The sequence below is a fragment of the Pristis pectinata genome, chromosome 15 (assembly GCF_009764475.1).
Source record: "Pristis pectinata isolate sPriPec2 chromosome 15, sPriPec2.1.pri, whole genome shotgun sequence".
In the NCBI taxonomy this organism is placed as follows: domain Eukaryota; kingdom Metazoa; phylum Chordata; class Chondrichthyes; order Rhinopristiformes; family Pristidae; genus Pristis; species Pristis pectinata.
In genome coordinates, this window is record NC_067419.1 from 5,506,324 (window position 1) to 5,531,299 (window position 24,976).

A 24,976-nucleotide genomic window follows, 5' to 3' on the forward strand; every position below is an offset into this window, starting at 1 on the left:
TGGAGAACACGAACCACCAGACTCAAGGACAGCTTCTATCCCGCTGTTATCAGACTCTTGAACGGACCTCTCATGTGCTAAAAGATGAACTCTTGATCTCCCAATCTACCTCGTCGTGGCCCCTGCACTTTATTTGTCTGCCTGCACTGCACTTCCTCTGTAACTGTAACACCATATTCTGCATTCTGTTTTCTTTTTACTACCTCGATGTACTTATGTGTGGAATGATCTGTCTGGGTGGCACGCATACAAAAGCTTTTCACAGCATCTTGGTACATGTGACAATAATAAACCAATAGCAGTGCCATAACTACAGCACAAACAAGGCCATGTTCTTTGGCAACTGATGTGACTGATCTTCCGTTCCCTTCAATGATAGGTCCGATTACCTGGAGCAGCCGGGAATATGGTTCGGAGGCGCTTGGACATGCAGCAAACACTGCTGGGGACGGGGAAGTACCAACTGACCTGTGTCACTCTCAGTTGACCACAGACTCTACACTGGTCCAGAAGATTAAGGCACATGGGATCCACGGAGCTTCGGTAGATTGGATTCAAGGTTGGCTCGGCTGTAGAAAACTGAAGGTAGTGGTGGAGGGGCGTTTCTCTGACTGGGGTCTGTGACCAATGGTGTTCCTAGGTGTCAGTGCTGGGACCTCTGTTGTCTGTGATATATATTAATGATCTGGATGGACGTGTAAGTGGTCTGATTGGTAAGTTTGCAGACAACACGAAAATCGGTGGAGCAGTGGACAGTGAGCAAGGTTGTCAAAGGATACAGCAGGATATCGACCAGTTGCAGAAACGGGCAGAGAAATGGTAGTTGAAGGTTCATTCGGACAAGTGTGAGATGTTGCACTTTGGAAGGTCAATTGCAATAGGAAAGTATTGGTATTGGTATTAGTTTATTATTGTCACTTGTACTGAGGTACAGTGAAAAACTTGTCTTACAAACTGATCTTACAGGTCAATTCATCACACAGTGCAGTTACATCAAGTTAGTACAGAGTGCATTGATGTAGTACAAGTAAAAAAAATAACAGTACTGAGTAAAGTGTCACAGCTACAGAGAAAGTGCAGTGCAATAAAGTGCAAGGTCACAACAAGGTAGATCGTGAGGTCATGAGGTCATAGGTCATAGTCCATCTCATTGTATAAGGGAACTGTTCAATAGTCTTATCACAGTGGGGTAGAAGCTGTCCTTAAGTCTGGTGGTACGTGCCCTCAGGCCCCTGTATCTTCTACCCGATGGAAGAGAGAATTGGTCAGGGCATTGAGTATAAGCTCATGTTGCGGCTGTATAAACTTCAGTCAGGCCACATTTAGAGCCTTGTGTACAGTTCAGGGCTCTCCGTTACAGGAAGGATGTAGAGACTTTGGAGAGGGTGCAGAAGAGGTTCAACAGGATGTTGCCCGATGAGGGAGTATTAGCTACAAGGAGAGGTTGGACAAACTTGGATTGTCTTCTCTGGGCTTTGACGGCTGAGGGGCTGATAGAAGTTTATGAAATTATGAGAGGCATCGATAGGGTAGATAGACAGAGTCTTTCTCCCCAGGGTGAAAATATCAAATACCAGAGGGCATCTTTAAGGTGGTGGGGGGGGGTGGGGGGGGGGGGTGAAGTTTAAAGGAGGTTTATGTGACGTGTTCTTTCACACAGAGAGCGGTAGGTGCCTGGAATGTGCTGCCTGGAGAGGTGATGGAAGCAGGTACGATAGCTACGTTTGAGGCATTGAGACAGGCACATGAACAGGCAGGGAGTGGAGGGATACGGACCATGTGCGGGCAGGTGGGATTGGTGTAGTTTGGCATCACGGTCGGCACAGACTGGTGACTGGTGGCAGCACTGTCGAGAAGCAACCCGGTACAGGGTCCACTTGTCCCAGGACAGGTGCCCATGCCAGAGGGATCTTACACCCCCTGCACCGTTCCTTCACCGATACACTCATTTACTCCATTCTCCTATTTCTAAATTCACTGGGCACAGCACCGACAGGAATCCAGGTGTTACAAAGTCCTGCTTTTTAATCTCATCCCCCTGACAAATTGTAAGAGATTTCTGTACGTAGTTAAAAGTCAGTTAACAAAGTGAGCCTGGGCCTTGTGGAGAGTGAGGCTGGGGAATTAATAATGGAAAACCAGGAGATGGCAGATGAACCAGACAGATCTTCACTGTGAATTATACGTCGGCACCTTGACCGGAAGGTGGGGCTGCTGCCTCACAGCACAAGAGATTGGGGGGGGGGTGGTGGTCTCCAGTACCCTCCCACATCCCAAAGACATACGGCTCGGTAGGTCAATCAGCCGCTGTGAACTGCCTCGGTGAGAGGAGAGAGAATGAGTTGTAGGGAAATAAGTTGGGGGAATGGGATTGATGGGATTCCGTTCTGAGCCAGCATACACTTGCTGGACGGAATGGCCTCCTTCTGTGTGTAAGAAGAAAGCACTGAGCAGATTGTTGTAGCAGTGAGTGACAGGAATCCAGGTCCCGAGGGACTTCCCCCGGGGTCTCAAATGAATTGGAACTGGTTCATTATTGTCACTTGTACCGAGGTGCAGTGAAAAACTTATCTTGTATACCGATCGTACAGATCAATTCATTACACAGTGCATTGAGGTAGTACAGGGTAAAACAATACAGAATGCAGAGTGAAGAGTCACAACTACAGAGAAAGTGCAATGCAGGCAGACAGTAAGGTGCAAGGTCATAACGAGGTGGATTGTGAGGTCAAGAGTCCACCTTATTGTACTGGGGAACCGTTCAATAGTCTTATCACAGCGGGATAGAAGCTGCCCTTGAGCATGGTGGTAGGTGCTTTCAGGCTTTTGCATCTTCAGCCAGATGGGAGAGGGGTGAAGAGAGAATGTCTGGGGTGGGTGTGGTCTTTGATTATCCCGGCTGTTTTACTGAGACGGCTTCACCAATATTAGTTTTAATTTTCTGCAATTTTCTAGATTCGGAGGTGGGGGGAAGTAGCAAATAAAATGGAAGATGGGATTGGTACAGGTGGGTGCCCACTGGTCAGTGTGGACATGGTGGGCCGATCGGTCTGTGTCTGTGACGTGTGGTCAGTGTGGACATGGTGGGCCGATCGGTCTGTGCCTGTGCTGTGTGGTCAGTGTGGACATGGTGGGCCGATCGGTCTGTGTCTGTGCTGTGTGGTCAGTGTGGACATGGTGGGCCGCTCGGTCTGTGTCTGTGACGTGTGGTCAGTGTGGACATGGTGGGCCGATCGGTCTGTGTCTGTGTGACTCCATGACTTGAGAGTTCCTTCATTCAGCAAAAGAGGGAGAGAGACAGAAAGTGGGTAACTCCAGGCCAGTTCACTTAACATCCGTCAGAGGGAAAACGGTAGAAGCTGTGAGGAAAGGTGTTTGTTCTAACACCTTTCAAGCACAGAGATAAAATTCAAGGCAATCAACATGGTTTTGTGAAGGGGAAATCAAGTTTGACCAACTTATTGGAGTTTGTTGAAGACGTGACGTGCTGTGGATCCAGGGGAGCTGGAAGAGGTACCACACTTAGACTTCCAGAAGGCACTCGACAGAGGGTCACTGGAAGGTCACTGTGGAAAGTGAAAGCTGCTGCCATGGGAGGTCACAGGTGAGTGTGGGGAGAACAGGGGTCGGCATTGCCAGGTTGTTTCCTGGTTGGCAAATGTAAGGAGTGGTGCGTGACAGCGATCGGTGCTGGGGCCTCCGCTCATTACAGAGGGCATTTAAAGAAGGTTGCTTTCACCTTGAAAGTGGTTGAAGTTTGGGACGTACAGCCTGCAGGGGAGGAGAGGTGATCTCACAACATTCGAGAAGAACAGGGAATCTCCGACAATCCGCTCTCCGATGATTCGGAAATCCTAATGGTTTAGCATCTGGCTCGGGTGAAAGGAGGGAATGAGGCAAATGGACAGATCCAGTGGCCCAAACTGCTGCAATTTGAAAGGCACCAGTGATGACCCAGAAGTTTGTTGTGCTCCCCACCCACTCACTGGGGCCCTGGTCCCCCCCCCCTTCTCCCCACCCATTCACCGGGGCCCTGGTTCCCCCTCTCCCCACCCACTCACCAGGGCCCTGGTCCCCCCTCTCCAGATTCCATTGGCCACACTCCATTGAAAACGGGGCCTTGTTTCCCACACTCCCTTTTCAACCAAGTGGTTACTGGAAAATTTAGCATTCCAGTGTGTTACATCAATGGTTGACTTCAGGAAGGGGAAGCAGGGTGAACATGCACCAGTCTACATTGGGGGATCGGCGGTCGAGAGAGTCAGCAGCTTTAAATTCCTGGGCGTTAACATATTGGATGCCCTGTCCTGGGCCCAGCACGTAGATGCGATCACAAGGAAGGCGTGCCAGCCCCTTTACATTGTTAGGAGGTTAAGGAGGTTCGGCTTGTCCCTGAACACTCTAACAAACTTCTACAGATGTACTGTTGGAAGTACCCTGACTGGTTGGATCATGGTCTGGTACCGCAATTCCAATGCACAGGAACGTAAGAAGCTGCAGAGAGTAGTGGACTCTGCCCAGTACATCACGGGCACACACCTCCCCATGATCAGTGGTATCTACAGGAGGTGCTGCCTCAAGAAAGCAACATCCAACATCCCCACCCCCCCCACCCCCCCCGGACCATGCCATCTTCACGCAGATACCATCGGGCAGGAGGTACGGAAGCCTGAAGTCCCACATCACCAGGTTCAAGAACAGCTACTTCCCTTCATCCATTCGGTTCTTGGACCAACCGGCACAACCCTAGTCACTACAGTTTAGCAACACTATGACCACTTTGACCACTTTGCACTGCAATGGACTTTGTTTTTTTGTTCTAATTGTGTTTTGTCTTGTATAATTTTGCATAATTTATGTTTAATTTATGCTTTTCTTGTGAATCTTGTGTCTCTAATGCTCTGTGCCTGTGATGCTGCTGCAAGTTTTTCATTGCACCTGTGCACACACGTACTTGTCCATATGTAAACTCGACTTTGACCAAAGAAAAAGCGAAGTCAATGTGATGGAGCTTTAACATCTGATTATCTGGAAAATCTGCCACTCTGGCACCACTGGAGACTCGGGTGTGCCAGGTTAAAGGAGCCTTTCTCTTATTCAGAGGAGTGCCTGAAATGCCAGGGCAGAGAAGGTGACTGGCAGAGTGTGGGGATAGGGGATTAGTGTGCAAGGGCGCCAGATAGCTAGCACAGACACTGTGGGCCGAAGGGTCTGCCTCCTACGCTGTTGACTTTATGACTCACCTGAAATAGAGAGCGTTAGCCTCTGCGCAGATGAGCAGGTTTTTGGTCTTCCCTGAACGTTGGGGACTCTGAAGATAGTGGCTGTGGAGATTCCCTTTTGGAAAACCGTTGTAGCCCACTCCCACCTGCAGGACGATCATGGTTAGAACTGTTCCGGGACAAGAGGAGGCCATCCCACTTCCGGTAGACTCATCCAGCTGGCACCATTGCCCACTCCTCCCCTGTATCCCTCCAATACTTTCCCTCTGGAGGCCCCGATCAACTCCAGATCCACCCCCACCCCCACCCCCACCCCCACCCCCACCCCCATCTCCACCACCCCCACCACCACCCCATCCCCATCTCCACCACCCCCACCTCCACCACCCCCACCTTCACCTCCACCTCCACCCCCACCTCCAACACCTCCACACCCACCCCCACCCCCTCTGCCTCCACCACCTTCACCTCCAGCCACACCTCCACCTCCACCCCCCCCACCTCCACCTCCACCCCTACCCCCACCCCCACCCCCACCTCCACCACCTTCAACTCTACCTTCACCCCCACCTCCACCTCCACCACCTCTACCTCCACCTGTAGTTTAGCCAATGAGACCAAATCCTCCTTGTTAGAGAAGGAAGGTACTCTGTACGTCAGAGGAAGGTGTAATTTTCCAAATGAGCAAAACAAATTTACATGAAGTACTCACAAAGCAATCGTCCTGGCAGATCAATGCTCCTACTCCAATAGCTTGGCCAGGATTATCTGAAACATAGAATTATTGGAGACTGTGACTCAGGGCTCTACAGCCGAATGTCTCCGAAACCACCAGACCTCTGGATGCCCGGAAGCCACAGCTGTGCTTGGGTCTGTGGGAGCCCTGACTTCCCAGGTGGGCTCTCAGACCCCGGGGTGTAGGACAAGCCTTTTTGCCGGGCCACAGACAACTGGAAGACCACCCCAGGAACACTGCAAGCACAAACCTGGTGGGCACCAGTGTTCTGCTGGGAGGGCCAGTTTGACAATGCAAAACTCTTTGGTGGGTCACCAATGAGGTCATAAAGCCACAGCGCAGACACAGGCCCTTCTGCCCATCCCATCCATGCTGACCCACCTGTACCAATGCCAATTTACCGGCACTTGATCCCTAGCCTTCGATGCCTTGGCAGTCCAAGTGCTCGAGATTCTTAAATGTTGTGAGAGTCTTTCCCTCCACCACCTGCAGGCAGTGCGTCCAAGCTTCCAACCACCCTCCGGGTGAAAAGAATCTGCTGCAAGGCGTACATCGGGTGAATGCACACAGTCTTTGTTCCCAGGGAAAGGGAATCAAACACTAGAAGGCATAGGTTTAAGGTCAGAAGGGAAAGATTTAACAGGGACCTGAGGGGCAACTTGTTCACGGAAAGGGTGGTGGGTAAATGGAACGAGCTGCCAGAGGCAGTGGTTGAGGCAGGTACAATTACAAAAGACATTTGGACAGTTACATGGATAGAAAAGGTTTAGAGGGATATGGGTCAAATGCAGGCAAATGGGACATGCTCAGGAAGAAACCTTGGTCAGCATGGACATGTTGGGCCGAAGGGCCTGCTTCTGTGCTGTATATCTCTTGACTCTATGTCTACCACTGCAGAGGTAGTACTACTGGTAATGATCACCATCACTGCATAGTTACATTAAACCAGAGAAATTAACTAATTATCTTTGATATTTGATCAAACCCTGGTGGGGTATCCAGTACAGGTCTGGGGTTGCCAAATTATCAAATGGATCCATAGGTATTGAAGAGGAGAAACTGACTTACAAGAAACTGACTTACGTATATAAAAAACTGACTTGGAAACATGGTTAAAAGTCTTCCTACATTAACAAGCCACTGGAAAGGTTCTAAAAAGTCTTTGTAAGCTCACAAGAGATTTAAGATCTGTTACAGCCACATGGAAGTCTTCCATTAAAACCTTCCCCAGTGACAGGGAAGAATTGAATGCACTTCCTCAGCCTGGTGAGTTAACTTTGCAACTAGCGACCAATTTAGTTCACAGCCCTGTTAATCTCAGTGCTGGTTATATTGTCAGGGACTCTGCCATTGCAGCCTTTAGCTAAATTGCAGCAGCAACTTCCAGGTTAAACTTCTTTGCATAGAAATTTCAAAGTTGCTGCAATTTTCAGTGTTCTAACAGTGAACACCAGCAGTTTTACCATCATTACCACCACAAATTGGTACGGGTGGTTAACAAGGTGTGCTGAATTAAATGAGAGGCAGAGCTTCCCTTCTGACGCTTTTATCTTGTGGAATTACATAAAGTTGAAATAAAAAAGGACTGAACAAAGGTCCCAGACGTCCAACTCACTTGGCAACCCCAAGGAAAGTGAATAAAACAAAAACCAATGTATCATGTGAAATGAAAACAGAAAATGCTGGGGATTCTCAGCAGGTCGAGCAGCACCTCTGGAGAGGGAAACAGAGTCAACGTTTCAGGCCGATGATCCTTCTTCTCGCTGGATAAATGTAAGTCATTAAGGTTCAGGTAAAGGAGGAAGGAGAGGAGAGGACCTGTGAAAGGAGAGTCATACAGTCGTACAGCACAGAAACGGGCCCTCTGGCCCACATATCCATCCTGACTTTTTGCCCAACTACACTAATCCCACTTGCCCACATGCCTTCTATGCCTTGCCTACTTGAGCATCTGTCTAAATGTCTCCTTAAGTGTAGTGATTATATCTGATTCCACTACCTCCTCTGCCATTGAGCTCCAGGTATCAATAACTTACCCCTCAGATCCCTTTAAAAAGTCCTTCCTCTCTTCTTAAATCTAAGCCCTTCTGTTTTCAATCCCACTGCCATGGAAAAAGATTTTGACGATCTACCCTGTCATAATCATACATACTTCCATCAGCTCACCCCTCAGCCTCCTTCGCTCCGGGGAAAGCAAGCCCAGCCTGTCCAATCTCTCCCCGTAACTAAAGTCTTCCAATCCAGGCAACACCCTGGGGAATCTGCTCTGCAGTAGAGATGGTAAAAGATGGAGCAAGAGGTGAAGGCACAATGAAGAACCTGGAGAAGGTGTAAGTTGGGGGTTGCTGAATTTATTGCCTGAAATTTGATTTTTCCTCCCTGTCCCCTCTCTCTGCAACAAAGTTTGTCTGGAACTTTTGGGGAAACGTCATCAACCTGAAACATCAACCCTGTTTCTCTTTCCACAGATGCTACCTGACCTGCTCAGGATTTTCAGCAGTTTCTGTTCTTATTGCAAATTTCCAGCACATCGAGGGTGTCCCTTTTGCAATGTACTGTGAGTTTCCCAGGTCCAGCATCAACAATCTACTCAATGGGCACACACAGACTTCCATAGGCAGGAATGGAGGGGAAGTCAACTTTTCCTTACCAGTTCATGCAGTCAGAAGGAAGCACAGCTGCAGGGCATGTATATATTTCCTCTTCTCAATTTCCTCAGGTTCACTGGGTTGTCCCGCTTCTGCATTTTCAAAACTTCCATCAGAGCTGTTTATCAGCGCTCTGTAGCAATCATATGCATTTTGTACCTGGTTCATGAACATGGCCTTGTAATCTTTCTCTTTAATATGCAACAAATCCAGAGCTTCCAGGATGTTTGTCATTACCTCTTCAGGCAAGTTAAAGATTGACCTGCATTCTATGGGGTCTGTTGTTGGTATCACTTTTGTTTTTGGTGAAATCTTCCTCTGAACGGTATCTAAGTCCACTAACGGGATGTACATGTCACAAATGACTCTAGCCTCAAGAAAGAGCTGACTAACACTGGTGATGTCAGCCCTAACCTCTGGTTTCTCCTCTTCCAGTCGTTCCAGGTTAGGCCAATAGCAAACGTGATGAACACCACCTGATGGAAGAGAGATTACCTCGGGGTTAAACACGAATTCCAGGGTTCAATACGCAAGTGTTGAGAAGTCGATGAGCCCAAACACCGATAAATACTAAGGACATGATGACCCGCATCCCAGTGCTTTGAAAGAGGTGGTTTTGGAGACAGTGGATGCTTTGGCTGTGTCTTCTTCCAAAATTTGACTGATTCTGGAATGGCTCCTGCAGACAGGAGGGTACAAATGTGACCGCAGGATTTAAGAAGAGACACACACAACTGGGATCGACTGACCTGTTCTACTGAAACAGCAGTGGGGAAAATGCTGGAATTTAAATGAAAGACGTGATACCACTTAGAAAATAACAGTATGAAAAATGTGAACTTATGAAAGGGAAATCATGGTTGAGTAATCCATTGGAGTTCTTCATGGATGCATCTGGCAGAGTAGATGAGGGCGACCAGTAGATGTGGTATATTTAGATTTTCAGAAGGCCTTCGATAAGGCTTCATATGTGACGTTAGTGATTAAGGTTATAGTACATGGAATCGGGGTAACATGTGGACAGAGAGTTGGTTAGCAGGTAGAAAACAAAATATGGGATTAAACCTCAGCAAGACAGACTGTGACCCATTATAGGAAGGTTGTCAAGATTGCGGAGAAAGTGCAGAAGAGGTTCACCAGGATGCTGCCTGGATTAGAAGGTCTGAGCTATAAGGAAAGGTTAGACAAACTTGGGTTGTTCTCCCTCGAGCGTCGGAGGCTGAGGGGAGACCTGATCGAGGTTTTTAAAATTATGAAAGGTGTAGATAGGGTAGACAGTCAGAATCTTTTCCCTAGGGTAGAAATGTCAAACACCAGAGGATGTGCTTTTAAGGTTTGGGGGGGGGGGGGGGGTGTGGGCAGGGAGTTTGACGTGAGGGGCAAATTTTTTTCTGCAGAGAGTGGTGGGTGCCTGGAGCGGGTCACCAGGGGTAGCAGTGGGAGCGGGCAGCTTGGTGGAGCTTGAGAGGTTTTTTAGACAGACACATGAATATGAAGGGAATGGAGGGATGTGGATGATACACAGGAGGAGGACATTTAGTATAAATCGGCATCAAGGTCGGCACAACATCATGGGCTGAATGGCCTGTCCAGTGCTGTGCTGTTCTATGTTGTATGACCAGTGGTGTACCGCAGCAATCAGCACTTGAGGCTCATCCGTACCCAAGCCTGACCGAGAGGACCAAATGCAGCATTTCCAAGTTTGCTCATGACACCAAATGAAGTGGGGATGTGGGCGGTGATGATGATGCAAAGCTCAAAAGGCACACAGGGGTTTCCCATGGACGACCTGATTTACTGAGATACGACTTTACACAAATTCCCCCATAAACTTTCAAAGAATTTTTCAAGCTGGTAATAATGATAGTAAAATGTTAACAACTGCGGACAGTATATATTCCATTAGTTTAATTATGGGTAGTGTTAGGGTCATTATTTGATGAAATGAAAGAATTTTCGCAAGTGTGTGTAGAGCGATACGATACAGGTAGCTACAGGAGACGGAGATTCTGACACTGCAAGTTGGGTGAGTGGGTAACAATTTGGCAGATGGGGTACAATACGGACAATTGTGGGGGTATCCGCTTTGGTAGAGGAAGCAGAAATGCTGACACAGGAAACTGCAGATGCTGGAATCTGGATCCAGCAACAAACAATCTGCTGCAGGAACCCAGCGGGTCAAGGAAATGTCGACGTTTCGGGTCGAAACCCTGCATCAGGACCGAGAGTGGAGAGGGGGGAGATGGCCGGTGTAAAGAGTAGAGGAGGAGAGGTGAGGGGAAGGGATTCCGAGGTGATTGGTGGACTGAGGAGGGGTGTGAGATGACAGGCAGGTGGTGCCAGGGAGGGGGGTGGATCTGGGAGGCAGTGGCAGGTGAATGAGAGACGGAGGCAGACAAAGCAGAGAGAGGAAAAAGGGGAATAAACCAGATGGAGCGAGGTGAGGGGAGGGGAGGGTGGAGGTGGGAGGCAGCCGCTGGAGGGAGATAAGCGGGAACACAAAGGGCCACCAGCACTGGACTCTGATCAGTAAAGGAGGGGGGAATGGGAACCACTGGGGGAGAGGTGAACGGCCGTTGGAACCAGAATAAGATGGGGGTGGGGAGAACCTGTGTGTGAGCATTGTGGGTGTAGTGAGTGGATGGAACCAGGAGGGGGAGGGGTCGAAGGTGGGTGAAGCGGGGCTGGGGGGGGGGGTGTTATGAGAAATGAGACGAAAATGAGAGGGCAAGAGGAGGATTGGTGGGGGGAGGGGGAGGGGAAAAGGGGGAACGAAAAAGAACGAAAACTAAACTCGGAAAACTCAATATTCATGCCGTTGGGTTGCAGACTACCCGGGCGCAACATCAGGTGTTGTTCCTCCAGTTTGTGTTGGGCCTCACCCTGGCAGTAGAGAAGGCCGAGGACAGACGGGTCGGTGTGGGGGCGGGAAGGCCAATCGAAATGGCACGCAGAAACGCTGAGTATTTTCAAAATGTTAAGAGACCGAGAGCTGTTGATGTTCAGAGGGTCTGGGTGTGCTTGTACCTGTCACTGAAAGCCAACACCATACAGGTGCAACAGGCAGTTCATTAGACAAATAGTCCTGTTGCCTGTACTGTGAGGATTCGATTGCAAGAATAAGGATGTCTTCCTGTAAGCATGCAGGCTCTTGGTGAGACATCACCTGAAGTATTGTGTATAATTTTGCTCTCTTTAGCCAACGGAAGATGGAACTGCTCTTGAGGGAGTTCAGTGAAGGTTCACTGGACTGGTTCTGGGGATGATGTATCTGTCACATGGGAGGACGTTGACTGGGCTGCACCTCTGCACTCTACAGGTGAGAAGAATGAGATGTTACCTCATTGAGAGGCAATTACAGGGCTACAGATGCAGGAAGAATGTTTGTCCCGTCTGAGGACTCCAGACCCAGGAATGATGGCAGCACAAGGTAAATGGTGTTGGTGTAGGAGATCAGGTGTGATCTTGACGGCCCACTCCTGTTCCTGTGTGACTTCCATTGTCTGTAACCTCGCTGAGGGTGGTCGAGGCAGATTTAATCCTGGTTTCCAAATCACCTCCATCATAACGTTCACCCAACCCAGTGGTTCCTCTCTTATGGTCCCTGGCTACTTATTCATGGCGTCTGCCTCCTCTTCTCAATCTATTTTAGTCTGTGTGCATTTCCCCCTACTGCATGCTGTACTCCAGCCTTGCTACCACCTCTACTGGTTCCTCTGTCGCCAGCTCTGGTCTCTCAGCTGTCTGCTCCATGCCTCTACCATGGACTCCTTCCTCATTGTCCCCTCCCTCTACCATGACCTTGACCCTGTGCCTCTCTTCTCTTTCGTAGTGCCTACCGCTGTGTCTGTCGGCTCTCTCGCAGCTCCCACACTTTTCCCATGAGTGTTTACCCTTTGTTCAAGCTTCTGATTCCCTCTGTTGTTGTGTACGGATCCTACGGTGATACCTTATTGAGAAATGTTCTGCTAGGTTTCCTCCTCACTGCAGGGATGAAATGAGGAAGATTTCTGACTTTACTCGGGAACCCCGGTCATCCCATTACCCAACACGTACCTTGAATGAGTAGTTTTGCACAGATGATACAGGGATACCTGGACAGGTAGATGGTACATCCCTGCTGACACCTTGGAGAGGAGAGAAGTGCTTTCTGCACAGCATGAAGCCCATTTCTGGAGCAGTCAATGGCAAGTATGTGATTGCTGCCCTTGGTGTTCAGGATAGCAATGCCGGTTTTATAAAACTGAAATTAAAACAAAGGTAGAGAGGACCTATCACCTTCAGCTCTGAGCTTTATGTATTCCATCTCCTTCAGACATAGAAGGAGGCCGTTTTGGCCCATGCTGGTCCAGCCACGTAGACGTCACAGCCAAGAAAGCGCTTCTACTTCCTCAGGAGGCTAAGGAAATTTGGCATGTCCCCGTCGACCCTCACCAATTTTAACAGATACACCATAGAAAGCATCCTATCCTGATGCAACACAGCTTGGTATGACAACTGCTGTGCCCAAGACCGCAAGAAGTTGCAGAGAGTTGTGGGGACAGCCCAGTCCATCATGGAAATCAGCCTCCCCTCCATTGACTCTGCCCACACTTCCTGCTCTCTCGGGAAAGCACCCAACATAATCAAGGACCCATCCTACCCCGGTCATTCTCTCTTCTCCCCCCTCCCATGCAGAAGATATAAAAGCTGGAGAACATGTACCACCAGGCTCAAGGACAGCTTCTATCCCACCGTTATAAGACTCTTAAATGGACCTCTTATACGATAAAGATGAACTCTTGATCTCTCAATCTACATCGTCATGGTCCTTGCACCTTATTTGTCTACCCACACTGTACTCTCTCTGTAACTGTAACATTATATTTTGTATTCTGTTTTTCCCCCTTGTACTCCCTGGAATGAATTTGTCTGGATGGCACGCAAACAAAGCTTTTCACTGTACCTCAGTACATGTGACAATAATAAACCAATTACCAGCCAGTCTCTGCTGGCTCACAGGACGATCCCATTCCCAACTCCACCCCATTTCCTGTCACTGGGAATCACTCATGGGTTGATGTTGGACCTTCACTCTGTATCTAATCAGCAGGGGGGAGCATAGGACAGCTGTATCGTCCCAGTACTGGGCAGAGACCAGTTGCAGGTATCAGTCCAAGTGACTCTATGGTAACAGGGGATTGCATTCCTCGAAAACTATCCATATTGTGATTTTCTGTAACATGAGGCCACGTCTTCTGGGCAAGCGTCAAGAAACGCAAGTTGAAAGCAGATAAATTTTATGTTGATTTATTTACTTTTGTGCATGTAGATTCCATGAGAGTGAATTTTATTCCGTACCTCAGACTTTTGGGTAGTGATTTGTAAATTCTGTAAGTGTGAACTTCCTTTAGCTGAACCCTGGTGATGTGGGGATCGCCTGTACGATCAACCTCATGGGCTGCCCAGATTTGAATGTTTGACAATGTCCAATGTATGAATGGCCCAACAAAGAACAAGTGTTTCCTTTGGTGGCAAGGTCAAGAACCCAAAGTTTATTGCCTGTGGGTATGTGTATGATCTGGAAGTCATTGCTTGACCGAAATGGACAAGCACTTGAAGAGAATAATAACTTACAGGGGTAAAAGGGACCAACTGGATCACTATTACACAGCAGTGGCATGGAGCCAACCAGCCAGTGGTCTGAAACAAGCCCCTTCAGTCTTTCTCACAGCATTTACCAGGTTCAGTGTGGGCCCAAGAGCCTGAGGGACAACCTGGTCACAATGACGAGGAACGGCCGGGAGAGTGGAATGTCTAAGCTTCCCCGGATTTCAGGTTTGTCCCGGTCATTTGGGATGGTTGACGTGTAACACTGTTATTCAGTTGGCCATGTTGGGAGAACATGGGGGAAAACCACCAATCAGTTGTTGGGAAATGGCTGGAGTTCGTCATTAGGGAAGTGGTAACTGTGCACCCAAAACACTCAGGTAAATGATTGAGCAGAGGCAACACGGCTTTATGAAAGGAAAATCTTTTGACAGATCTAAAGGTTTTTCCAAGATACAAAAGCTGGAGAACACGTACCACCAGGCTCAAGGGCAGCTTCTATCCCACTGATATAAGACTCTTGAATGGACCTCTTGTACAATAAAGATGAACTTTTGCTCTCTCAGTCTACCTCGTCATGGCCCTTGCACCTCATTTGTCTACCCGCACTGCACCCTCCCTGTAACTGTAACACTATATTCTGCATTCTGTTTTTTCATACTGTCATGGTATGGACAACTCCTGCTTCTATCTCGTATATTTAAAGTACTTACTTTAATATTGTCCTTTTCTTTTGGCTCCTCACACAAGGGAGATCTTTCCATGTGCAAAGCCAGATACATCATCAGGTCATCTTTCTTTGGCAAGCGGACCAGGCCACCTACGTCCAACCAAGGAGACACAGTGTAAGCTCCCACTCTGAGAGGTCACAGTCACCTCTCTGACCAACTATTTGCTCTTGACAATAATATTGAGATACCAGTTGTGACAGTTGACATGAAGTGATGAGGGTCCCAGGCAGAGGATGCTGAGACCACTTGCTCTGTCAGTCACTTTACCAACCAAACGAAAAGGCTCTGCCCTTGAATAGAATTACCTCAAAAGCTTTGGGAGTCATGCTAATCAGGCAGCTTTAGGATATATTTCCCTGGAAAACTACATTGTACTTGCTGTTCTTTTTTTTTTGATTAATTAATAGATAATTTGTCTTAAATTGAACTGAAATAGAAATTGCTGAAAATATTCAGCAGGTCAGGTAGTGTTGGTGGGGAAAGGAGCAGAGTTGGTATCTCAGGTTGGTTGGTGACTTTTCATCAGCACTGTCTCACACTGAGTCTATCCTGAAACCTGTGCTCTGCTATATTTCCCTACTTGGTCCCTTCACTTCATGCAACCTTTCTTCAGCCATGAGACAAGAAAACGCGCTCACTGAGCCAATTGAAACAGTAGTTTGATGCAGTGCAATTGGGTTGAATATATTGTGATTATTTGTGGAAAACTGGATATCTGGCACTGAATATGGTATCAGCATGAAGCCCATTTTCTCTTCAGCTTAAAATATTACTTTGTTTATTGAAATGTTTCATTGCAAAACCATTTGACTGAGGAAATCCAAAATGTGCATTCTTGTGGATCAGTGAGAGGGTTATTACTCTTCCTTAAGAAGTGCTTACGAAGAACTTGGAATAACTTTAATGTTCCTTTTTTTAACTTACAGTACCTCAAACATCAGTGCTGTGAGCAGGCAGGAAGGCAACCTTCTGACGAAATTAAATCATCGTCTTGAGCATTGCCATTGACTTGGGATGTTACATTGCTCACCTCATTTCAGCCTCATTTATAAGGTCAGATATGATCTTGGTCAGCATGGACCAGTTGGGCTGAAGGGTCTGTTTCTGTGCTGTATAACTCTACGGCTCGATGATGTTGGATCTTTGCACTTGCCCAGTGCTGCCCTCCAGTGGCCTCCTGATTTTAATCACCCAACACTCAAACCCATGTTCTGGAACTACATCCAAATTACTTCCTTCTTAAGATGTTCTTTGAAACCTCTCTGCATTATATCCCTTTGTCCATCTGCTCAGGCAGTGCTTTATGTGACAGTGTCAAACTTTGCTCAATTTCAGTTTGAGAATAATTCTTAACGACCTTTGTGATATTGCATTAAAAAAGAATTGTTATATTGCTGTTCCTTGCAGCTGCCGCCACCCCTTTCATGAGCTTCGTTTGGGATTGATGGATGGGATGACACAGATACCTGTTCCATACTGTGCTTCTCTTGGGTTGTTTGATGATGACACTTGATGTCAGAGCAGAAGGCAAACACTGCCAATATACAGAAACTGCAGATGCAGATGCTGGAATCCAGATGAAAAACACGATGATGCTGGAGGAGCTCAGCAGGCCAGGCAGCATCCGTGGAGAAAAGCAGGCGGTCAACGTTTTGGGTCAGGACCCTTCTTCAGGACTGAAGATAGGAAGAGGGGAAGCCCAATATATAGGAGGGAAAAGCAGGGCAGTGATAGGTGGACAATGGAGGGGAGGTGGGGTGGGCACAGGGTGGTGGTAGGTAGATGCAGGTAAGAGATAGTGATGGGCAGGTGCGGGGAAGGAGGGCAGAGCAGATCCACCGCGGGTGGGTCAAAGGGAGGGAGAGAGAGGGGAACAAAAAGTGTAGAAAAAAGAGATAGGCTGGGAAAGGGAAGAAGAGAAGAAGCCTGGTGGGGGGGGGTTGGGGGGGGGTGGGGGGGTGTGGGGAAGGGGGTGGGGTGTGGGGAAGGGGGTGGGGATTACCTACAGTGGGAGAATTCAATGTTCATGCCGTTAGGCTGCAAGGTTCCAAGACGGAAAATGAGGTGCTGTTCCTCCAGTTTGTGCTTGGAATTCTCCTGGCAGTGGAGGAGGCCGAGGATGGACATATCAGGGATAGTGTGGGAGGGGGAGTTGAAGTGACTGGCAATGGGGAGAACCATCCCGCCTCCCCTCTTCTGTCCACCTATCACTGCTCTGCTTCTCCCTCCTATATATCGGGCTTCCTCCTTTTCCTATCTTCAGTCCTGAAGAAGGGTCCTGACCTGAAATATTGACCGCCTGCTTTTCTCCACGGATGCTGCCTGGCCTGCTGAGTTCCTCCAGCATCATCGTGTTTTTCACTGCCAATACTACCATTTGTCTGTGATTTAATTCTCCATCCTGCTTCTACGCTGATGTGTCTGGCCTTGTATACTGTTCCAGCAGCCCAGTGTAAGGTCGGCACACTGGCAAAGCTGGTAGAGCTGCTGCCTCACAGCACCAGAGACCCGGGTTCGATCCTGACCTCGGCTGCTGTCTGTGTGGAGTTTGCATGTTCTCCTTATAACCTCTGGGTTTCCTTCAGGTGCTCTGGTTTCCTCCCACATCCCAAACACATGCAGGGTGGTAGATTAATCGGCCGCTGTAAATTTCCCCCAGTGTGTAGGTGAGTTGTAGAATCTGGGGGGGAGCTGAGGAAAGTGTGGGAAGAACAAATAAAATGGGATTGGTGTAGGAGTCAGGTAAATGTGCTGGCATGGAATCGATGGGCTGAAGGCCCTGTTTCCCTGCTGAACCACTCGATGACGGCAAACAATACCTCATCTTCCAGCTGGGCACTGTGTCCTCAAATTATGAGCAAATCCTGCTCTTGAATTTCAGATTATCCTCCCCTTAGTTCCAGATTTTATTTGTCTTCTCCCATTAACATCTCTTCCAGAAATCCTTCCTGCAATCTCCCTCATCTTGCTCCACCACACGTGTGAGTGGATCCCTCCACTCCATCACACACCTTCCCTTTCACACTCTCCTCCGCTCCCCACTTTCTCCACATCAAAAGGCTTGTTTGATTTCTAACTTCTCCCAGATCTGATGAAAGTTCATTCACCTGAAAGGTGTACTCTATTTCTCCCTCCACAGATGCTGCCTGACCTGCTGAGGGTTTATTTCCAAAACCATTAGCATTGGGAATAACTGCATGGTGCCAATGGCAAAACACTCAATAGGTCAGGCAGCATTTAAGGTATCTTTATTAGTCACAAGTACATCAAAACACACAGTGAAATGCATCATTTGCGTAGAGTGTTCTGGGGGGCAGCCCGCAAGTGTCGCCAAGCTTCTGGCGCCAACATAGCATGCCCACAACTTCCTAACCTGTACGTCTTAGGAATATGGGAGGAAACCAGAGCACCCGGAGGAAACCCATGCAGACATGGGGAGAACGTACAAACTCCTTACAGACAGGGGCCGGAATTGAACCCGGGTCGCTGGCGCTGTAAAGCGTTACGCTAACCGCTGCACTACTGTGCCTGCCCACCTTGTGGAGAGAGAAACAGAGTTAATGTTTCTGGTTGATGACCTGAAGAATGCCAAATTCTAAGAAAAAACATCACAGGATAATAAAAGGGATGACTATTTAAAATTAGATTTTATATCTGTGAACGAGCATGCATACAATTTCCTTAAAGATTGTAATCTTCTACTCACCAGGAGATTCCGCCTGTAATAAAAAGAATTGAGGTATTAATTCCACAAAAGCAAAATGTAGACCATTGTTTTTATTTCCCCTCCATTGACTCCGTCTACACTTCCCGCTGCTTCAGGAGAGCAGCCAATGTAATCAAGCACCCTCCCACCCAGGTCATTCTCTCTTCTCCACAATCTCATCAAGGAGAAGATACAAAAGCTGGAGAACACGTAACACCAGGCTCAAGGACAGCTTCTATTCCACTGTCATCAGACTCTTGAAAGGACCTCTTATACAATAAAGATGAACTCATGATCTCCCAGTCTATCTCATCATGGCCCTTGCACTTTATTTGTCTACCTGCACTACACTCTCTCTGGAACTGGTACACTTCATTCTGCATTTTGTATTTTTTTTTCCTCTTCTACTACCTCGATGTACTTACGTAAGGAATGATCTGGCTGGATGGCGCGCAAACAAAAGCTTTCGCTGTACCTCGGTACATGTGACAATAATAAACTAATACCAATTTTCTATGCACAAGGTGTATCAAAGTCATTAAGAGGTTCATTCATTATTTATCTTGAACAAATGAACTCTGCAGAGTGTGCAGTGGAAATCTGGGTCCTGTCACAAAATGGAGACTGAGCAAAGTCCCGATGAGAAACACTCATATTTCCAGTGGAAAGGGACTTCCAGACTCCCAGATTAACTCTTGGCATGTAAGGAGGCTATTTGGCCCATCAAGCCTATCCCAGCTCTTTTCTACCAGCTGTCCACTTATTTCCCAGTAACCCATTCTCCCCACCTTCCCATCAACTTCCCCCAGATTCTACCCCTCACCCACACACCGGGGGTAATTCACAACAGCCAAGTAACCCACTGACCCGCACGTCTTAGGGATGTGAAGGGAAACTTAAGCACCTGAAGGAAACCCACACAGGCACAGGGAGAACGTGCAGACTCCGCGCAGACAGCGCCCCAGGTCAGGTGGAACCCGGGTGTCTGGTGCTGGAAGGCAGTGGTTCTCACTGCTGCACGACTCTGCCCTCCCTTAAGTTGAGCTGCGACCAATGACGGCAGTGGTGACTGAGCTCCCACAGTCCATGCCAGCAGCGTCAACAACGCCAACTCTGCACGGGTGCTGAGGAGCAGCGCACACAGTAGCTGAGGTTCTGCGCAGGCAGTGAGGACTCGGCTTACCTGAGGATCCGGCTGTTTGCTGCTCTGCTCGGGAACTGAAAGTTAACAAAGTAGTTTAGGAGCAGCTCTGTTCCAAGTTGGAATTTGGGTGCAAAGGAGATTTAAAACGAATCAGAAAGCAATGCTGTTGGAATGATCAGTGCGTCAGAATATGGACGGTGAGAATTACATGGGAACGCTGTGGGGAGAGGGGATTTGTGAGAGTGGTGACTGGGGGGTGGGGGTCGAGGTGGTGGAGAATGTGGGTGGGGGCACGGGGAGGGGAGGGGGTGACGGAGTTAAGAGAATGTGAGGGGGTTAAAGAAGAGCAAGGAGGTGAAAGGAAAGGGTGGGAAGAGGAAGGCAGAGGGAGGAGGGGCAACGGGAGGGGAGGAGGCGGGGGTTGGGGGAGAGGGAGAAGGTGAAATGGGGGAGCGCGAGTGAGGACAGAGGGGCAGAGAGAGGGCAGAGGGGGACAGAGTGAGGGCAGAGGGGGCAGAGAGTGAAGCAGAGGGGGCAGAGAGTGAGGGCAGAGGGGGCAGAGTGAGGGCAGAGGGGCAGAGAGTGAAGCAGAGGGGGCAGAGAGTGAGGGCAGAGAAAGAGAGTGAAGACGTTTCACTTTGTAAAGAGGGTGGTTTTATTTACAGAAGTTCAAGCATGCATTACAACATTGGCAGCAGCTTAATGAAAGTGGTGTGACAGAGTTGGGGAGTGTTGTAACTTTCCTCCTGGAATTTTACAGCAGTATTTGCAGGCCCAGAGAATGAGAGCGCGACTTTGACAGAAGTCTAGACAAAAGTCTTGCATAATATGACGCCACAGTGCGAGGTGCCGGAGATGAACAGAGTCGGTGAGGTCTGCAGTGATCAGAAGTGCTGAGATCGGAAAAGTCAATTGGCAGCATCTACCCATCCTACAGCGGTCATTTGGTACTGGGAGAAGGTGACCTGACCGATTCCAGGGGCAGAAAGCCCACTGGGAAGATCAAAGCAAGACAGCAAGACTAAACCCGGAGTCAATAAGAACAGCGCGGTTGGGGGGAGAGTTCAAGGGCAGGAGGGCTTTTGCCAAAAACACTAGGGAAACTGGAGGTGGAGGAGGCCACTCAGACCCTCAGACCTGCCAAACTCTGCCCTCACTCTCCTCCTCTCCCCATTTTCTCCACAACAAAAGACTTGGTTGATTTCTAACTTCTCCCAGATCTGAGGAACGTACATCGACCTGAAAGGTGCACTCTGTTTCACCCTCCACAGATGCTGCCTGACCTGCTGAGGGTTTATCTCCAAAACCATTAGCATTGGAAATAGCTCAATAGGTCAGGCACGATTTGTGGAGAGAGAAACAAAGTTAATGTTTCTGGCTGATGACGTGAAGAATGCAAAATTCTAAGAAAAAACATCAAAGGATAATAAAAAGGGGATGACTATTTAAAATTAGATTTTATATCTGTGAATGAGCATGCATACAATTCCCTTAAAAATTGTAAACTTCTACTCACCAGGAGATTCCGGCTAAAATAAAAAGAATTGAGGTATTAATTCCACAAAAGCAAAATATAGAACATTGTTTTTATTTCCCCTCCGTTGACTCCGTCTACACTTCCCGCTGCCTCAGGACAGCAGCCAATATAATCATGGACCCCTCCCACCCCGGTCATTCTCTCTTCTCCCCCCCTCTCATCAAGGAGAAGATACAAAAGCTGGAGAACACGTACCACCAGGCTCAAGGACAGCTTCTATTCCACTGTTATCAGACTCTTGAAAGGACCTCTTATACAATAAAGATGAACTCATGATCTCCCAGTCTATCTCATCATGGCCCTTGCACCTTATTTGTCTACCTGCACTGCACTCTCTCTGGAACTGTAACACTTCATTCTGCATTCTGTATTTTTTTGTCTTGTACTACCTCGACGTACTTGCGTAAGGAGTGATCTGGCTGGGGGGCACGCAAACAAAAGCCTTCACTGTACCTCGGTACATGTGACAATAATAAACTACTACCAATTTTCTATGCACAAGGTATATCAAATTCATTAAGAGGTTCATTCATTATTTATCTTGAACAAAAGAACTCTGCAGAGTGTGCAGGGGAAACAAAATGGAGACTGAGCAAAGTCCCTATGAGAAACACTTGCATTTCCAGTGGAAAGGGACTTCCAAACTCCCATATTAACTCTTGACTTCCATCAAGCCTATCCCAGCTCTTTTCTACCAGCTGTCCACTTATTTCCCAGTAACCCATTCTCCCCACCTTCAAATCAACTCCCCCCAGATTCTACCCCTCACTCACACACCGGGGGTAATTCACAACAGCCAAGTAACCCACCGACCCGCACGTCTTTGGGATGTGAAGGGAAACTTAAGCACCTGGAGGAAACCCACACAGGCACAGGGAGAACATGCAGACTCCGCACAGACAGCGCCCGAGGTCAGGTGGAACCCGGGTGTCTGGAGCTGGAGGGCAGCGGTTCTAACTGCTGCGCTGCTCTGCCCCCCGTTAAGTTCAGCTGTGACCAGTGACGGCAGCGGTGACTGAGCTCCCACAGTCCCTGCCAGCTGCGCCAAGGACGCCAACTCTGCACGGGTGCTGAGGGGCAGCGCACACAGTAGCTGAGGTTCTGCGCAGGCAGTGAGGACTCTGCTTACCTGAGGATCCGGCTGTTCGCTGCTCTGCTCGGCAACTGAAAGTTAACAAAGTAGTTTAGGAGCAGCTCTGTTCTAACTTGGAATTTGGGTGCAAAGGAGATTTAAAACGAATCAGAAAGCAATGCTGTTGGAATGATCAGTGCGTCAGAATATGGACGGTGAGAATTACATGGGAACGCTGTGGGGAAAGGGGATTTGTGAGAGTGGTGACTGGGGGGGGTGAGGGTCGAGGTGGTGGAGAATGCGGGTGGGGGCACGGGGAGAGGGAGGATGTGAAATAGTAGGGGAGGAGGTGATGGTGGGGACAGAGAGGGAGGAGGCAAAATGGGAGGAGGGGAGGCGGAGGTGGGGGGAGGGATGAGGTGATATGGGGGGTGGAGGCGGGGGTGGGGGTGAGAGTGAGGAGGCGAAATGGGAGGAAAGGAGGTGGGGGCAGTATAGAGGAGGTGGAGGTAGAGGGGAGAGGGAGGAGGTGAAATGGGGGAGTGCGAGTGAGGGCAGAGGGGGCAGAAAGTGAGGGCAGAGGGGGACAGAGTGAGGGCAGAGGGGGACAGAGTGAAGACATTTCACTTTGTAAAGAGGGTGGTTTTATTTACAGAAGTTCAAGCATGCATTACAACATTGGCAGCAGCTTAATGAAAATGGTGTGACAGAGTTGGGGAGTGTTGTGACTTTCCTCCTGGAATTTTACAGCAGTATTTGCAGGCCCAGAGAATGAGAGCGCGACTTTGACAGAAGTCTAGACAAAAGTCTTGCATAATATGACGCCACAGTGCGAGGTGCCGTAGATGAACAGAGTCAGTGAGGTCTGTAGTGATCGGAAACGCTGAGATCGGAGAAGTCGATGGGCAGCATCTACCCATCCTACAGTGGTCATTTGATACTTGGAGAAGGTGACCTGACCGATTCCAGGAGCAGAAAGGCCAGTGGGAAGATCAAAGCAAGACAGCCAGACTAAACCTGGAGTCAATAAACACAGAAGGAAGGGGGAGAGAGTGCAAGGGCAAGAGGGCTTTTGCCACAAACACAAGGGAAACAGGAGTAGGAGGAGGCCACTCGGACCCTCAAACCTGCCCCACTCTGCCCTCACTCTCCTCCTCTCCCCACTTTCTCCACATCAAAAGACGATTGATATCTAACTTCTCCCAGATCTGATGAAAGTTCATCAACCTGAAAGGTGTACTCGGTTTCTCCCTCCACAAATGCTGCCTGACCTGCTGAGGGTTTATCTCCAAAACCATTAGCATTGGGAATAACTGCATGCTGCCAATAGCAAAACACTCAATAGGTCAGGCAGCATTTGTTCAGAGAGAAACAATGTTAATGTTTCTGGTTGATGACCTGAAGAATGCCAAATACGTAGAAAAAATATCAAAGGATAATAAAAAGGGGCTGACTATTTAAAATTAGATTTTATATCCATGAACGAGCATGCATACAATTTCCTTAAAGATTGTAAACTTCTACTCACCAGGAGATTCCGGCTAAAATAAAAAGAATTGAGGTATTAATTCCACAAAAGCAAAACGTAGACCATCGTTTTTATTTCCCCTCCGTTGACTCCGTTTACACTTCCCGCTGCCTCAGGACAGCAGCCAATGTAACCAAGGATCCCTCCCACCCCGGTCATTCTCTCTTCTCCCCCCCTCTCATCAAGGAGAAGATACAAAAGCTGGAGAACATGTACCACCAGGCTCAAGGACTGCTTCTATCCCACTGTTATCAGACTCTTCAACGGACCTCTTATACAATAAAGATGAACTCTTGAACTCCCAGTCTATCTCATCATGGCCCTTGCACTTTATGTGTCTACCTGCACTGCACTCTCTCTGGAACTGTAACACTTCATTCTGCATTCTGTATTTTTTTCATCTTGTACTACCTCGACGTACTTGCGTAAGGAGTGATCTGGCTGGGGGGCGTGCAAACAAAAGCCTTCACTGTACCTCGGTACATGTGACAATAATAAACTACTACCAATTTTCTATGCACAAGGTATATCAAATTCATTAAGAGGTTCATTCATTATTTATCTTGAACAAATGAACTCTGCAGAGTGTGCAGTGGAAACAAAATGGAGACTGAGCAAAGTCCCTATGAGAAACACTCGTATTTCCAGTGGAAAGGAACTTCCAAACTCCCAGATTAACTCTTGGCATGTAAGGAGGTTATTTGGCCCATCAAGCCTATCCCAGCTCTTTTCTACCAGCTGTCCACTTATTTCCCAGTAACCCATTCTCCCCACCTTCCCATTAACTTCCCCCAGATTCTACCCCTCACCCACACACTGGGGGCAATTCACAGCAGCCAAGTAACCCACCGACCCGCACGTCTTTGGGATGTGAAGGGAAACTGAAGCACCCGGAGGAAACATACACAGGCACAGGGAGAATGTGTAGACTCCGCACAGACAGCGCCCGAGGTCAGGCTGGAACCCGGGTGTCTGGAGCTGGAGGGCAGCGGTTCTAAATGCTGTGCAGCTCTGCCCTCCCTTAAGTTGAGCTGCGACCGGTGATGGCAGCGGTGACTGAGCT

At 48.4% G+C, this 24,976-nt stretch overlaps 1 protein-coding gene across 6 annotated transcripts in view; it reads right to left on the bottom strand.

Annotated features, from left to right (window-relative positions):
* The window catches only part of LOC127578643 (cytidine and dCMP deaminase domain-containing protein 1-like), a 75,173-nt gene that overhangs the window by 12,652 nt on the left and 37,545 nt on the right, over positions 1-24,976 (bottom strand). For 2 of the 6 annotated variants that reach the window (XR_007957545.1, XR_007957544.1), the window contains 8 exons: positions 23,914-23,926; positions 22,443-22,477; positions 18,633-18,645; positions 14,909-15,015; positions 12,663-12,849; positions 8,609-9,082; positions 5,935-5,990; positions 5,279-5,368 (listed from right to left, as the gene is read on the bottom strand). Coding sequence is in view for 1 of the 6 variants with exons in the window: in XM_052030841.1 (XP_051886801.1) it covers positions 5,244-5,368; positions 5,935-5,990; positions 12,663-12,849; positions 14,909-15,015; positions 18,633-18,645; positions 22,443-22,477; positions 23,914-23,926 (536 nt within the window). In the remaining 5 variants the exon portion in view is untranslated. Of the gene's footprint in view, positions 1-5,243; positions 5,369-5,934; positions 5,991-8,608; positions 9,083-12,662; positions 12,850-14,908; positions 15,016-18,632; positions 18,646-19,815; positions 19,851-22,442; positions 22,478-23,913; positions 23,927-24,976 lie in introns of those variants that run through there. The other 4 variants (XR_007957548.1, XR_007957547.1, XM_052030841.1 and 1 more) reach the window with 3 other exon arrangements.